This window comes from Rattus rattus, chromosome 9 (assembly GCF_011064425.1).
Source record: "Rattus rattus isolate New Zealand chromosome 9, Rrattus_CSIRO_v1, whole genome shotgun sequence".
NCBI classification, from domain to species: Eukaryota; Metazoa; Chordata; class Mammalia; order Rodentia; family Muridae; genus Rattus; species Rattus rattus.
The window spans coordinates 84,231,657-84,244,432 of record NC_046162.1 but is presented as its reverse complement, the minus strand read 5'-3'; the positions used below and the strand labels follow the sequence as shown (position 1 = coordinate 84,244,432).

The window sequence follows — 12,776 nt, the reverse complement described above, 5'->3', positions numbered from 1 at the left end:
ATATAATAAAAATTTTTTAAAGATAACATGATACTCATTAAGATATATAAATTTCAGGGGTTTTGTCTGTTTTGTTGGTTTTGGGCTTTTTGGATTTTTTTTTTTTTTTTTGAGACAGGTCTCTCTATCTGAAGCTCACTATACAGACTACTTTAGCCTCAAAATTGAAAGAGATCTGTCTGCATCTGCCTCCTAAGTGCTGGGATTAAAGGCCTGCACCATCACACACAGCTATTTAAAATTTTTTTTAAAGTCATTTGTAAAAACACCAGTAAAAGGAAGCAAACAAACATTAAAAGTTACAGCTAATGGAAGCTAAGAAAATCAGATCATCAGCCTAGGATCCAACATCAACCAACTGCCAATTAAAGAAGGACAGGGAAGAGGAGAGGGAACTGTCAAAGAACTCACACAAGAAAATGCCTATAGAGGACTGAAGTGCTAGTTAAGAGTAAGTTATTGGTTACTCTTTTAAAAATCAGTTATTAGTTAAGTAATAAGAATAAGGCTTTTCCCACAGAAAAGCCTTACTGGTTGGACATCTCAGACTATGACTGCGATTCTATCTCACTCATTGGACTATTTCTCCTGTTAGAATGAAATGAAATATGAAAGGTCTTAGCTAGAAAGATTGCTCGACATGCAGAAGCATCTGCTGCCAAGCCAATGACCTGACTCTGAGCCCTGGGATCTTCCTGTTAAAAGTAGAGAACTGACTGTCGTAAGTGGTCCTGTAATCCTAGCACTCAGGAGGCAGAGGCAGGTGGGTCTCAATCAGCCTGGTCTACAAACTTGAGTTCCACAATAGTCAGAAAGGTTATATAGAGAAATCCTGGCTCAGAAAACAAAACAAAAACTAACAAAAATTAAATGTGAAAGACCCACTATTCTCTTTTACTTTATTAGTATACACCACAAACCCATAGCATTCCTGAGTGTGGCATTTTAGATGAATCTGATCTAAATTCTGAATTCTCTCATATAAAGAGAAAGTGGATAACTGAGAGCCAGGAAGATCCATCCACCCTAAAAGTAATCTGGAATAAAGTGCCTGAAGAAATCAGATGCCAAGATCTCAGGAAAACTGACATTATCCCTAGCGTGGTCAGTCCAAGTGTAGCTAAAAGGTCACATGGAATAACTTACAGGATAACAGCTAGGCATTCGTTCAAGCTTTCTAGGTCTAGGCCAACAACTACAGAGTAAGATCTGTCTCCAAAACAAAAAAGGGCCAGGCACAGTGGCCACGCACCTTTAATCCCAGCACTCAGGAGACAGAGGCAAACAGATCTCTGAGTTAAGGTCACCCTGGTCTGCATAGAGTACCAAGCTACCAAATGCTATTCAATAAAGCCTTACCTCAATAAATTAAAAAAAAAAAAGTAAAAAGAAAGGGGGTGGGGGTGGGGAGAGGGTACCACTGTCTCTTTCTCTTTTAATTAAAAAACATTTTAGAAAGACAAAAAAATCCTCACCCAGGAGGCAGAGGGAGGCAGTGTTACATAGATCTTTTCTCAAAATAACAAAAAGTTAAAACTAGTAGTAAGAGTCAAAAAGACATAACATTATACAACGTTCAAACAAAAACATTAGAAGAGAGCTGGAAATGTGGGAGGTAAGAGCACTTGTTGCTCTTACCGAGGACCTAGGTCTGATTCCTAGACCCACACGGTGGCTCACAAACTATAACTCCAGATCCAAGGGTTCTGATGCCCTCTTCTGGACTCTGTAGGTACCAAGCATGCTCATGTGCACAGACACAGTGAATTAAAAACACTCATCACATAAAATTTTAGAAGAAAGGAGTAAGAGAAGACAGAGAGAATGAGGGAGGAAGGAAGAAAGGAGAGGGAGAGAAGGAAAGAAGAAATTATCAAGTATTTTTTAGAGAAATCATCAATGGATGAAAGGATTGGGAATTAGACTAAGAAGAAACTCTCATATAGATGAGTGAGGCAAAGTTCTAAGTGACACCAAAAATATTCCCAGAGATTGGGTGGGGAGAGCAATACAGTAATAGTTGGCTTGGTTAGCATGTATGAGGGCCTAGGTTTAAGTCCCAGCACACACACACACACACACACACACACAGAGAGAGAGAGAGAGAGAGAGAGAGAGAGAGAGAGAGAAAGAGAGAGAGAGAGAGACCTAAAAAATCAAAGAAGTATAAAGTAAAAGAAAGAGATTCCTAACCAGGTGAGCCAACACATACCCATAATCAAGAGGCTGAGAGGGAAGGGATATGAAGGGAAATTGGAAATTTGAGGCCAGGCTAGTTTATATTGTTAAGACTTTGCCTCAAAAGTACAATTTAAAAAATATGAATCTAGGGGCTGGGGAGATGGCTCAGTGGTTAAGAGCACCGACTGTTCTTCCAGAGGTCCTGAGTTCAATTCCCAGCAACAACATGGTGGCTCACAACTATCTGTAATGGGATCTGATTCCCTCTTCTGGTGTGTACTCACATACATAAAACAAATAAATAAATCTTTAAAAAAAATGAATCTAAAAGCCATGCTGGTATATACCTTTGACACTCTGGTAGCAGAGACAAGTAACTTTTCGAGTCTGAGGCCAGTCTGGTACACACAATGAGTTTCCAGGCTATAATGAGTGCCTGTCTCCCCCCTCCACTCCAAAAGTCAGAGGCTGGGGTATGTCTCAATGGTATAGTGCTCACCTAAAACAGTTAAACAGTAAGAGTCGTGCTGGGGAGAGTGAAGCTCATTGGGTAAAATCCTTGCCTTGCAACTATGAGGACTTAAGTTTGATTCCCAGAACCCACATAAAAACCAGATATGGTACTGTTAGTCTATAACCCCAGCACTTCTGCAGCAAAGACGGGAGGCAGAAGACAGGAGACGCTCAGAAGCTTGATGGATCATTTAGTCTGGTATACAAGTTCTGGTGGAGAACAACAAAAGACCTTACTTCAAGCAAGGTGAAAAGTTGAGGACCTACACCCATCATCCTCTGACGTCCATATGCATACCATGGCACATGAACACCATACTTACACACACCCAAGCACAGACATGTATGCATATGGAAATTGAAAATACATAAAAATTTTAAATATGAATCAAATTTCTTCTAATGTCCTTAGCGCAGTACTAAGAAACAGGGAAGTCGGTGAGGACCAGGCCTCTTCTTCGAGCCACAGAGCTGTCACCAGCTCCTAAACAGCCTTTCCTGGGTGCTCCCTTAGCGCAGCTCCACTCTCTATTCACCCATCTGCTGATATTTGCTAGGCTATCACCTATATGAACTCAGCTATCAAGTAACAGATCGTGAGTATTAGTGCATGCTTGTAAATTATACCTGAACTTGGAAGGGTAAGGCAACAGAATCATGAGTTCAAGGCCAGCCTGGACTACATAGTGACCCTGTCTCAGTACCAACAACAACAAAAAGCAATTATAAACAAACATCTTTAAGAACTCTTTCTCAAGGTGAGATGGCCACTACAACAAGACAACAGGGTATAAAGAAACACGAAGTCATGAACTGCGGAAAACAGGATGGATACTGAAGGAGCCAAGATTCAAGGACTGTGGCAAAGGGAGTCTCTTAATGACAGACATGTCTAGAGGAACAGAAAATAAAAGGCTCTGAAGGAAGCCATGCACAGTAGTGCACACCTGTAATCTCAGGAGACGAAGACAGGCGGCCAGTTCAAGGCCAGTCTTGGTTATATGAGACCCTGTCTCAAAAAACAAACAAACAAAAAACCCTACTGAACACAATAGTAGAGTCAATGAAAAAGAACCAAAAGGTGAGTTAGGAGTGGAAGAAAATTAAATTCTTAACTAGCTAAAGAGTTACTAGAACTGCTGTATTAGAAGCAGTAATAATATGCTTACTGTTAGAATGTGGAGACCAGAAGCTGAGAGTTCAGAGTGTTCACGACAGAAAGTGTTCTCCTTTCTATCCTCACAGAAATACAGAAACACATAGAAAACAAAATACACCTCACAACATAGTTCCCATCGTATAAGGAGAAGCGTTATAAATACTTTTCCTTTTCTGGGGAGAAGGGATGCTGCAGATTAAAGCCTGGGTTAAAACCACAGCACCTACAGACGTATTTTATAGCAATTAAGATACAGTACAGAGAATGAAAAGGGGAAAGAAGTCACCTTTTTAAGCACCTTCATGGCAAATATCTTCCCAGTATTTGCTCCTGTTACTTTTCGTACTTGAAAAACCTGGACAAAGAAATGAGTGTTTGCATGTTATCAAAAACCAAACCACGCAGGTCATCTTCTATATAATCCCATTTCTTATAAGAAACATGTGATACTGTTGTTTATACTATAAAAAGTGCATCACAAAGGACTGTGCACAGAAATGATCTAATATTAGAGACCACATTGTAGGATGGGCCTTTCTATGGTTTGCTGCCACCTGATGGCAGTGTTTGGAAATACCCAACAGCCCTCAAAATCCTAGTTCACTTAGCACAGTGCTCCCAACCTTGAAAAACAAATTCCTAGTTTTCTATATAAATTGATTCCAGGGATAAACTGCTATTGTTTCACATAACAGTGACAATAACTGACAGATTTTTTTATTCACTCCGTTGAGACGGCTTCTTACCCAACAATTATAATTAACAACTAACACATGTAAGGTTCCAACTGTCACATATTCAGTATGATTACAGCACATTCCAATGCTCCCTCACCCTTAGGAGCAAACTACAAATGTCACACTTCCTAACTGACATGAGAACAGCATAGACAGTTCTTGGTCTAATCAAGTTGTTAAACTACCTCTTAGAAGTGAGTATCTGTGGTATGAGTTATCTTGGGTAGAATACATAAAATTAAGATCTTAAATTATAAACCCTAGAGCAAAACTGTGAAACCCCTTTCTTACAGTCTTTTAGCTTTCCTATTTCTTAGATAATGCAAGTTAAAGAAAACACATTCAGATTCAGGCCTCAGTAACACATAATTAACATACATGAAGTGAGGCATGGCATACCCGTGTTTAAAGGGGAATCCTGTATAAGGTTCCACTGGGCTAAAGAAAAGAAACAGTCCTCTAATAGCAGAGCTGACCTGGTATACTGCCTGTTTACTTATTCAATAAATACTGAGGGCTTCCATTATGCCTATAGTATTGGTAGGGAAGGAAGGGGAACTGAACTTCTACCCCTCAAATCATATGAGTCATGGTCAGCTCCTACACTGATGAATGGGACCAGTGTGTAAAAACCAGCCACCCCAGTCAAAGACAACTATTTCAAAACATGTCCTACCTTTCCATAGCCCCCTTTACCAAGTACCCGAAGTAGCTCAAAACATTCTGGTCTGATTTTTTCTGGCCCTCTGTTCACACTAGTTTCTGAGATTTCAAATTTCTCACAATGTTCCATGCCACTGGGAAGAAAAGCAAAACCAAAAGTGAATTTGCAAAATATTCAATTATATCCAGCACATTGTTAGAAAGGAAAGAGAAATGGAAGAAGTTAGGTAAAAGAAGAGAAAGTACACGACAATACACGTGGTATCCTTGGTCTAAATCACCTGCTGATTTACACAATGACATATCTGGGTCAAGATCAGGGCAGACTGGGAACTTTCACCTGCTTGCTCACAGAACTTGATTATTACTTATTTTCTTAAAAGTCAAGCATCAGGCAAGAGAGATGGCTCAGCGGTTAAAAGCACTGACTGCTCTTCCAGAGGTCCTGAGTTTAATTCTCGACAACCACATAGTGGCTCACAGCCATCTATAATGGGAGCTGATGCCCTCTTCTGGTGTGTGTAAGACAGCTACAGTGTACTCATCCCCAAACTAAGGAAATTAGAATATGTTTACCAAGCTGACACAGTAAACAAGCCTTCTACTTACTCAAACCTCACTCATTCAAAATGTCCATGAGATTAGTTATTACCCAACATTTGGCAGCCTTGGCAGAAGATCTAGGATCTTTCAGAAATGACTCAATTAGTGGTTAAACAGCCTGGGCCTATCTCAGACTGATTAGGAAACCCAGGCTGGCCTCAAAGTTATCCTTCTGCCTCAGCCTCCTGAGTGCAAGGATTAAAGGCACACACCACCACACCCAGGCTTGTTTTGTTTAAAACTTCTTTTTTTTTTTTTAGAGGTTTTTTTTTTTTTTTAATATTTATTATATGTAAGTACAATGTAGCTGTCTTCAGACACACCAGAAGAGGGCATCAGGTCTCATTACAGATGGTTTTTGAGCCACCATGTGGTTGCTGGGATTTGAACTCAGGACCTCTGGAAGAGCAGTCAGTGCTCTTAACCACTGAGCCATCTTCCCAGCCCCTGTTTAAAACTTCTTGATAATAAAATACATCTGCATTTCTTCCCACGTCTGACTTTTCCAAGTTACTAGCTTAAAGACTCCAAAAGAGGAATGGAGTGTGTCTGTCATATGCATGCTCCTTATGTAAGTAGCTGGTCCTCTCCATCTCTTGCCATGCCTTCTCCTGGAGGGTGAAGTAAGGAGCAGATTAATGACATACCTAACAGAACCCACTCAACATGACTTAAAATTGCACTAATCTCTGTCTGAATGATATATTCAAGAATTTTGGGAATGCTAGCAATAATTTTCAATAAGAAAATGTTATAAACACAGTTTTCTGTATTAAACAAATGAAACTTCCTACCTAATAACTTAAACTCATATTTCTATTTCATCTTTTTCTACATACAGAATACTAAAATCCTCATGTCCTATTAGCAACTCAATAGGTGATTTTATGAACATGAGTGGTGCTTACAAATAGACGGTTAAAGCCTTGAGGCCATGAGCAGGTACACCTACTTGAAAGAAACAGCACAACAGAAGTCTTTCCATATACACTTACAGTTCATATGGTCCAACTCCCCCATGGTCCATGCTTTCATTTAACTGACCCTGAAAAATATTTTAAGTTTTAGAAATAAATAACACCAGAAACTCAAATTTTAAGAAGTTCAATGCTTTATCTTATAATTCAGAGAGAATGAATGAAATAAAGCAGTTTAAAGTTTCTACTTCACTATCAGGTAAACATGATGAACAAAATGAAGCACACAAACAACACTGTGGGGATTGCGCTGTCAAGGTTTTCCATTTTATACAACCAGCTACAGCAGCTATTCACTCAGAGCCTAAAACAAAACAAAGCGAATTTTCCTTCAGCAATCATACTTATATCTATTAAATATTATTTTTGATGAAGCTAAAGGCATTACATTATGAGACACTAAATCAAATTTATACTTCTGTTATGTAGACTAACATGTCATGAACATGAACATGCCTAAGACAAGCACATCTAACCCAAGATATACAATGTACAATGTGGCTAATTGAGGTAAAATAACTAACCAATAATGGTTAAGCATCATACTGACCAAACATTTATTCTAGCATAGATAAATGAAAATTTGAATTAACCTATTAGGCACTGGCAATGAAGAACCCCAAAATTAAATCGAGAAAATGCTATTTAGCACAGAATCAGTAAAAATAGCTAAGAAAGTCTGGTGTGATTACATATGCCTTTAATACCAATATTTGAGTGGCAGAGGCAGGCAGATTTCTTTTGAATTTGAAACCAACCTGGTCTAAATAGTGAGACTAAAACAAACATAAGAGTCTCAAAAACAAAACAAAACAAAACACTCAATAGCTTATAGTGGGGCTGGAAAGATGACTCAGGGTTAAGAGAACGTGCTCTTCTAGGAGGTCTAATGTCAGTTCCTAGGACCCATAACCAACAGCTCCCAACAGCTTCTAACTGCAGACTGGGAAGGATTTGGGAAGACTTTGAAACCCTTTTCTGTCTTCCTAAGGCATCTCCAGTCCTGTGTACAGACACAAGCACAAGTACATAATTTAAAATAAAATGTATCTTTTTTAAGTATAGCTTAGTTGTTGGCCGTGGAACTGAATCCCTGTAACTCCAGCACTTTAAGGACCGAGGCAGAAGAAATGCTGAAGGTTTGAGGCTAGCCTAGTCTAAACAGTGAGTTCCAGGGCAATCATGAAAACAGTCAGACTCTACTAAATAAATAAATAAATAAATTTTTTTTAAATATGGGGGAAAAAAAAAGGTCTAGTAGAATAGTCCTGTAATCAGTTCTAACTACTTGATTAAAAAACTGAGATCATAGGGGTTGGAGATTTAGCTCAGTGGTAGAGCGCTTGCCTAGGAAGCGCAAGGCCCTGGGTTCGGTCCCCAGCTCCGAAAAAAAGAACCAAAAAAAAAAAAAACAAAAAAAACAAAAAACAACTGAGATCATAGATTCAAGACCTACATAGAGTATGTTTATAGTCACCTTGAACTTGACAAGAACTCATATCAAAAACAAAGGGTCTTGATATATATCTCAGCGTTAGAGCTGGTATGGTATGCTGGGCTGGTATGTGCAAAGTCCTGGGTTTGATCCTCAGCAGGTCTAGCCCCTCTAATAAAGTGCGGAAAAATATAAAAGAATAAAAAGATAATTTTGAAAAACAAGTTAGGATCTTAATTGGTGTTTCTCCAAAGACATAAAAGGAAAAATAATCACAGAAAAATATTCAACATTAATACTAGAAGACATAGAGTACATAGAAACAGATTAAATGGCATCTTCCCATTCACTAGACCTGCAGAACGTGGAAGGAGGGGTGGAGGGAGAGGAAAAGAGAGAGGGGAGAAGGAGGTACAGTAGGGAGAGAAAAGAAACCATCATCCTCTGCTAGTTTGGATTTAAAATCTACAAATACTTCAGAAAACAGTTTAGAGATCTCTTATAGTTCAACATAGCCTGATTGGACAGATGGCTCAGCAGTTACGAGCACTGGCTGCTCTTCCAGAGGTCCCAGATTAAATTTCTAGTATCTGCATACTGACTCACAAGTGTCTTTAGCTCTGGTTCAGGAAATCTGACATCTTCTGGCCTCGGAGAGCAACAAACAACATGCAAGTGGCACATAGACATACATGAAAGCAAACATACCTACACATAAAATATTTTTTAAAAAGCATAGTCTGTGCACGACAGCACTCCTTTAATCCTAGCACTCTGGAGGCAGAGGCAGGAGAATATCTGTGAGTTCAAGGCAGCCTGATCTATACAGGGAGTACCAGGACAGCCAGTGGTACATAGGGAGACTCTATTACAAACAAACAAACAAACAAACAAACAAACAGGTTAAACATAACCAGGCAGGGCTGGAGAGATGGTTCAGTGACTAAGAACACTGGCTGCTCTTCCAAAGGACTAGGGTTCAATTCCCAGCACCCACATGATGGGTTCATAAGCGTCAATAATTCCAGTCCCAGGGAATACAAGGAATTTTTTCTGGCCTCTAAGATCCTATATACACATGGTGTGCAGACAAAATGCAAATATACATAAAAATAAATAGAATGCCTTTAACCCCAAAACTTGGAAGGCAGAGTCAGGCAGATCTTTGTGAGTTTCATGTTAAACTGGTCTATATAGAGTTCCAGGCCAGCCTAATATGAGCTACACAGTGAGACCGCATATCCAAAAACAAAAAAATCCCACTAATGAACCAGCTTCATAAGTTTCTGTCCTCCATACAATCACAGCTATGTTTTAAAGACAAAAGACTAACTTCCATCAGATGTGATAAAAAGTGGTGTTACATAATTGTTTGTTTCTTTAATGTTGGCTTTACTTAATTTTAAATTAAAGACCACAGAGTATTAACAGGGAACCTCCTTTGAAGCCACCTCAGCAGACATGCCCTTGGGCTGTGGGTCATTTCCTGAGCCTGTCCCACCACCTGCACTACAAATTTCTTACCCTTACTTTACAGAACAGGGATGCCTGAGGCACAGTTCTCTCCTGCCATTCACTACACCTTTACAATAGCTCTCACTTCAAGTTTCACCTGTGTGAAGCCAAGCCCTGCTAAAGCAAAGTAGTACACAAGATAGGCTGTGCAAACTAGCTGACCATGGTATTTGCAAAGTTTCACATTAAAAATACATGTAAAGAAATATGTCTATACATACATGCATGCAGTAACAATTAATAAAGAAGACGCCATGAATTAGAAAGACAACAGAGAGGGGGAAGTGGGGAGGTTAGGAAGGAGGAAAGGGAAGGGAAAAAGTAGTTTTTAAAAATTCTATGTAGCCAAGAGGTGGTGAACACCTTTAACCCTTGGGAGGCAGAAACAGGTGCATCTCTGAATATGAAACCAGTCTGGTCTACAGAGTGAGTTCTAGGACAGCCAGGGCTACACAGAGAAACCTTGTCTCAAAAAACCAAAACCAAAACAAACAAACGATCTAAACTCTAATTAATAAGCATGAAATCTTAAAGATTGAGCACTTCATAAAAATTAAAATGAGTTGTTCCCCAATGGGAAAAATTATCCTTAATCCAGACGTGGCACATGCAACTGCTCCTCTGGGGATGTTAGGGTGATAGGCTCCAAGTCTGACCACCAAGCTGAACTACACAATGAGACCATATTTCACAACACAAAGCAGGGGCTGGGGTTGCACATTATGGGCATAGCAGGATACACTTGTATTCCTAGCATTTGGGAGGTGAAAGAAGGGCAGTCTAGGCTACATGCTACCCTATCTCAAAAGTAATAAATAAGCTAAGCGTTGTGACTCACACTCTGGGAGGCAGAAGCACATGGATCTCTCTGTGAGTTCCAGGCTATCAGTGCGACATAATGAGACCCCGTCTTTAAAAAAAAATTTTTTTTAATCTAAAGAATAAACAGTGAGTGTGTGTGTGTGCGCATGCTGAGCCTTAAATAATAAATTTTTTTTTTTTTGAGACAGGGTCATTCTATGTAGTCCCAGCTGTAACTTGCTGTACAGAACAGGCTGGCCTTGAACTCAAAGACCTGCAGAACTACTGGGATTAAATGCATGTCCCACCACACCTGGCAGTAGGCCCTAACTTCTTTCAAATGAAAATCTGCTATCTTATCCTAAAACTTGTTTAATACGTCTCTCCAATTATTTCAGATGTTTAACTGGCAGAAAAAAACAAAATACTCCAGAGAAAAACTTTCCCTTAGTTTCAACTTACTACCACAGAAATATAGACAGACACAGGAAGAAAAAAACCCTCTTCATCAAAATCCTCTTACTCATTATACTGTATTCCTCTATGGTTTTTATTCTGGCTTTTAAATTCAGATAACAGACACTCAGCTTTATGTATAAGTTATCAATTTAGTTTTGCCATTTACTGTCTAAAGAACTGACTACTTAAATGCCTATACTTACTAATATAGATTCCAGTACAAAATACTCACAAAAGTGTTACCTGTGTGACCAATGATTAAAAACAAATGAACAGGGTTGGGGATTTAGCTCAGTGGTAGAGCGCTTGCCTAGGAAGCGCAAGGCCCTGGGTTCGTCCCCAGCTCCGAAAAAAAGAACCAAAAAAAACCAAACGAACAAAATGCAATGACTCTAAAAACACAGGAGGAGCTCTGGATACTCGGACTTGTTATGGAGTGGCCGTGCACAGCTGATGGTAAAGTGACTCGGGCAGCAGTGCTGGTTCTGACAAGGCACAGTCCACGAACCAGCAAAATGTCCAATAAGCCAGGGTATTTCGAGAAATCTTTAAATTTTATTTAACTCTCACTTTACAAAAAAGAAAAAAATATCAGCTTACTCTAGATTCCATAGTTAATGAAATGGCCCAAGAGATCTATCTGCATTTCCTATTTGTCTTTTTACCAAATTCAATTTGACTTACAAAAAGGGACACTTGTATGAAGCTGGTAAATGCACTAAGAATCTATGCAGTGCTGTGAGGTGGCTCTGTAAAGGACCTTGCCACCAATTCTGATGTGCTGAGTTCACTCTTCTGGTGGAAAGAGAAAACCAACGACTGAAGTTGTCACCTTACCCTGAACGCTGTACTATGACATGCAAGCACACACGCACACACACCCATGTACTCACACCCACACAAATAAGTAAACGAATAAATAAATGCAGTACTAATTTGAAAAAGAATCTGTGCAAGAGTCAACAAAACGGCTCAGCTGGGAAAGGCCCTTGCTGGCAAGTCTGAGGACCTAATTTTATCCTTAGATTCCTCTCTCCCAAGTTGTTCTCTGACCCTCATACATGTGCTATTGCACACCTCTACCATCAAAATAAATATGAAAGAAAAATATGCATGTGCAAGCTGGAATTGGGGCTGTAAACCTATTATCACTCAGGAGACAGAGGCAGGAGGATCAAGGAGAATCACCAGGTGAAGGCTGGTGAAGGCTAGGATGATCAGATGATCAACTCAGTGGGCCCATCCTAGTCAAATCTGTCCAACTCAAGTCTTTAGGCCCAGAGCGCCCAGTAGCTAAGTTTCTTTTGCCCCCTGGGCTATCTCTCTAGTTCAAGACATTTAAATCTACACAATATAGTCTGCTGCACTCAGTCAGAGGACACTGATTGTGGGTAATCACTTCTCTGGCTTATGCCTCAGTTCCTATAAAAGAAAGAGCTGAGGCAACTCTGGCATGTACCAATGTGAAAGCAAGGATTACCTAACAAACTAAAAGTTGTACACTCACCATAGAAAACATAAGATTTTCTAAGAACCTAAATTGCTCTCCCATGCTTTAGATTTTTAAAGCTTTTTTTCCCAGAATAATGCAGACTCTCTTCAGGTAGCTGACCCATCTCAAGTCTTCCTTTATTCACCTTGACATTAAGACATCTCTTAGTAATACACTCAAGGCCTGGCAGTACACACCACCTATATATTCTTGGCACTCAGAAACCTGATGCAGGGGAATT

At 39.6% G+C, this 12,776-nt stretch overlaps 1 protein-coding gene across 5 annotated transcripts in view; it reads right to left on the bottom strand.

The window, feature by feature from the left end:
• Positions 1 to 12,776, bottom strand: part of Rps6kb1 (ribosomal protein S6 kinase B1) — a 43,337-nt gene that overhangs the window by 28,411 nt on the left and 2,150 nt on the right. For 4 of the 5 annotated variants that reach the window (XR_004389155.1, XR_004389156.1, XR_004389154.1 and 1 more), the window contains exons 2-4: positions 6,852 to 6,895; positions 5,267 to 5,387; positions 4,140 to 4,208 (exon numbers count right to left, since the gene is read on the bottom strand). Coding sequence is in view for 2 of the 5 variants with exons in the window: in XM_032914392.1 (XP_032770283.1) it covers positions 4,140 to 4,208; positions 5,267 to 5,387; positions 6,852 to 6,895 (234 nt within the window). In the remaining 3 variants the exon portion in view is untranslated. Of the gene's footprint in view, positions 1 to 4,139; positions 4,209 to 5,266; positions 5,388 to 6,851; positions 6,902 to 12,776 lie in introns of all 5 variants that reach the window. The other variant, XM_032914393.1, reaches the window with a different exon arrangement.